The 4,365-nt window shown below is 33.5% G+C and overlaps 1 protein-coding gene across 1 annotated transcript; it reads left to right on the top strand.

Moving 5' to 3' along the window:
* Nucleotides 1-1,011: 1,011 nt before the first annotated feature.
* LOC145618644 (uncharacterized) lies at nucleotides 1,012-1,771 on the top strand. Its single transcript, XM_081673419.1, has one exon. It carries the CDS (start codon nucleotides 1,074-1,076, stop codon nucleotides 1,518-1,520), a length of 447 nt encoding a protein of 148 aa, XP_081529545.1. The 5' UTR covers nucleotides 1,012-1,073; the 3' UTR covers nucleotides 1,521-1,771.
* The last annotated feature ends 2,594 nt before the right edge of the window (nucleotides 1,772-4,365 follow it).

Here is a 4,365-nt window from a genome sequence, read left to right as displayed (position 1 = left end):
TCTTTTTTAAAAAAAAAAACTTCCTAAGAAGTCATCACTCGATCCGATCATCTCAAGGCACTACTTCAAATTAAGCACATTTAATATATAGTGAAATATATTAAATATCTTAGTACATGAGCTCTTTACAAGTAAACCATATTGCACTATCTTGTTGATATGAATGGCACCGTACATCAATTTTTTTTAAAATCAAAGCAATAATGGTATCACAAAACAAGTCACTCAAATTCTTATGCAACCCTATTCACACCAAACATGGCCATATGTGTCACACTCATATATATATAGCCAATAAATGTCTATAATAGGTGGCCAAATATCATCACATAGAATCTTGACTAAAGCATGTAGTATAGCAAAAGACCAAGTAATTATAAGTTCAACCAATTCAATATGTACCTAGCCCAACGCCTTTCAACAACAACATAAGATACAACTAACATGATAATCAACTTATATATAGAAGAATCAAAAACCGCAAATTAGATAGTGCAGGCAAGTGTATGATGGTACTTAACTCTTTTTTTTTTCTTTTTTTTCCCCTTCTAGAGCGCGGTTTTCTTCCCATATCATAAAAAATTACCTTACACCGACTTACATGGGTTAAAAGCACATGGACAAACAGCCGAAATAACAAGTTAAAAAGTGTCCTTTACCCTGGTAAATTGTACTCGTACCACATTCTAGTAGTTATATCATGCACTGATGCACCACAAATTCACAGCAACATTACCTCTCCTTTCCAAGATGATTCAAAAAAACATGTTATCACACACTGAGATTCCTGCGCGCCAACACAACCAACACTTGAACTTTGTCATTTATGTCAATCCACATTTATTATCTCCAACTATCCCACCTTCCATCCTCTTACTGCACAATACTTATTACTTACCACGTTAATATTTACTATACTATACTACTCTTACACTCTTACTAGTGTGTTCGTTCGTTACTACTACCCTCTTTTTTTCCATTATATAAACTCAACACTATCACTCTCATTTCTCATTCACAAACAAAGAGAAAAACAAGAGAGTACTAAGAGAGAAAACATAAAAACAAAAGTTATGTGTAAGTGTTGCATTACATTGTTTTTGGTAACACTAGTTCTGGTGCAATCCGCCTTCGCGGCGAGAACTACACCAGAACAAAAGACCAACACAAATGTTGTAAACACTACTCATGATGACAACAAGAAAACCGGTGTAACCGACGAGAAGAACTTTGTCTCGTTCGGAGGTGTTGGTGGTGGTGTTGGAGGTGTTGCTGGCGTTGTTGGTTTACCCGTTGGCGGAGTTGGAGGGTTAGGTGGTGCTGGAGGTGTAGGAGGCTTGGGTGGCGCTGGTGGGCTTGGTGGGTTAGGTGGTGGTGCTGGTGGGCTTGGTGGTGGTGCTGGTGGGCTAGGTGGGCTTGGTGGGTTAGGTGGTGGTGCTGGTGGGTTAGGTGGGTTTGGTGGTGCGGGTGGTGGTGCTGGAACTGGTGGTGGTGCTGGATGTGTTGGTGGAATTCCTTAAGATGATTATAGATCATGATTAATTAATAGGTTGTTAATCTTGTTATGGTGTGATTAATTATGTTTTGAGTTAATTAATACTTTCTATTATGTTGGCATAACTCATAATTGTGTTTTAGTGGATGGGGTTATTTTTGTTATACTAAGCTAGTTTTGCATGAGAGCTAGGTTGTAGGAGTACTCTCTCTTGTGTGTGTTGGAGGGTTTGAGTTTAATTGGTGTGTTTGTTCGTTTATGCTTTTGTTGTTTATTACTCCGTATTATTCAATAAAAGTTTGTTATTCATCGATCTTGTTTTATTGTTGTTACTAGCTATCACTCCCTTTGTCTCAATTTAGTTGTTGTATTTACATTATTTATAACTTTAAGTTAATTCCGACATAATAAACAAGCTTAATTAATTTTAACTAAATATATATGTTCGGTAGCTGAATATGTGTGCAAAATAGTGATTTGAGGAAGTGAGGAACCCAAGTAGTCACGTACATAGATTGATAGATAGGGTTACGATTTTTTGAACCAACATGTAAGCAACATTCCAATAGTTTGTTTGCTAAGATAAAATTCAATTTCAACTACTTCAATCGATGACTATTGCCTTTAAAGTATTAGATGAACTTTTTGTTACATGCAAAAACATTGTTACTCCAGTTAAAAAAAATGTACAGGTGATTTAAATCGATGTTAGATTGTTAATATATACTTTAGCTTATTAAGTAGTAGAATTACAACTTTTGTTTGAATATAAATTTTTAAAAAATCATCTATCACACATTCACACTTGGTAACATATTATTGATAACTATAGTATTTACTGAAGTGTACTTTTCATTCTCTTCAAATGTTATTCGTAACATATTATTGATAACTATGATAAGCACATCCATGATGCATGCCGTCAATAAAACTAAGCCGTCCAAAAAAACAAAAAAAAAAAAAAGTTATCTTCAGGAAAGAAATGTTGTACGTAGGCTCCACGTACGAAGACGACCAAGCTTTCTTAGTTTGTTTATAGCTTATCTACTGGTACAAAATATTAATGTGGATGCACTTAAAAAAATCATGATATTGTCATGTTGTACTAACCTTTTTAGTGATGATCGACGACATGCATGGCTCGTATTTAAAGCTCCTATAAGCCTTCAACTGACACCTCCATCACCTCATGTTACCATAACGACGTTGGTTAGGGACATTATAATATACCTACTTGTATGTAAAATTTAGTTAGTGAATAATATCAATCATTTATTGGACATTATGGTGCAAATTGTAATTTATAGTAGGAATAAATTTGTGAGAAAGATCTTTTTAAAAATGTGGCGGTATTTTAAAATTATTTTTTTTTTTTTTTTTTTTTTTTACCAGGATCATTACTAAATATCTAACCATTTTTTAATTGACCATCATGTACATTAATCTCAGTTTTCTCCATTGTCCTTCCTAATCATCATACTGCCTTCTCGATCACCACCATTCAATCTCCATATTCCTCATCATATAAAATCAATTTTTGGTTAAAAAAACATGTTTCAAACAAGTTTATAGAGGAAATAGTAGAAGGGCCGGAGCCCGGAGATGCAAGAAATAGAAATAAAGAAGGGGATGTATTAGGGTAGGCTAGGCCCGCTAGGGTTGGTGGCTTGGTCCAAAGAGGAGAAAGAGTGAGGAGAAGATGAAGCAATTGGTCTGATGCACCTAAGATAGGTGCAACAAGGGAAGACCCAAAACGCACGGCTTAAATTAATAAGCCAGACAACATATCCACGACCTGCCAAAATCAACACTACGCTCTACAAAATGAACATTTAGTAAAAAAAAATATGAACATGAAAAAAAATGAACATTTAATAATAAAAAATGAACACATAAAAAAAATAAACATTTAATACATATAATACATATGTTTCATAATCATATTATTATTTCTTCAAAATTTTATATTCATAATTAAATGCATTATATTCATGATTATTTTTTATATGTTCATATATAATTTCAAATATTCATAATGTAAATATGTGTTGTTCATGAAATATTAATTAATACTGTTTATGCATATGTATTCTTTCTTAAATGTTTATGTCATATTTTTTTACGTATATGTTCACCTTTTAAATGCTTATATTCACTTTAAGAAAACCAATGCTTGCGTTCATATTTTGAAATGTTATGTTCACTTTGTAAAATGCATAAGTTCATATTATATGTCTATGTTCACTTTCTGAAAAGCTAATGTTCACATTTAAGGGAACCTATGCATATGTTCATATTTTGCATGATTATGTTCATTGATAAAAAAATACAGAAAATCAGATAAAATTCAATTCATTAGAATTAAGAAAATCATATCCTACCTCCGTTAATATTTAGTGCAACTTTGGAATATTTTATGTCTCTCAAATAGTACCCCAAAATTGCAACTAAATGTTAACAGAGGTAGTATAACCTAATCAATCAAAGTTAATTACAAAGTCACCACATAAGAAATCGAAAATCACATATTTTTATGCCTATGTTCACTTTCTGGAAAGTTAATGTTCATATTTTTTATGCCTATGTTCACTTTATGAAAAGCTAATGCTCATATTGTGCTGTTGTTACACCTATTTCTAGTTGCATGAGTGTGCACCTAAGAATATGCGAAGATGAAGGAGAGAACTTCCAAGGGTGAGAGGGTTTGCATGAGTAGTTATTTGGCCACAGTTGTGTGCGATGGCTAGAGGGTTGTGGTCTAGTAGTAGTGACAAGGGTGGGTTGATGGTGTAATGGTATGATAATGGTTGGCCGACGGGGTGGTGGACATGGTGGTTGGGGGAAAGAGTGAAAAAATTAAAGTTACATGT

Source organism: Chenopodium album, chromosome 26 (genome assembly GCF_948465745.1).
Source record: "Chenopodium album chromosome 26, dcCheAlbu1.1, whole genome shotgun sequence".
In the NCBI taxonomy this organism is placed as follows: Eukaryota; Viridiplantae; Streptophyta; class Magnoliopsida; order Caryophyllales; family Amaranthaceae; genus Chenopodium; species Chenopodium album.
The sequence above is the reverse complement of the archived record's forward strand: the minus strand, read 5'-3'. Positions and strand labels throughout refer to the sequence as shown.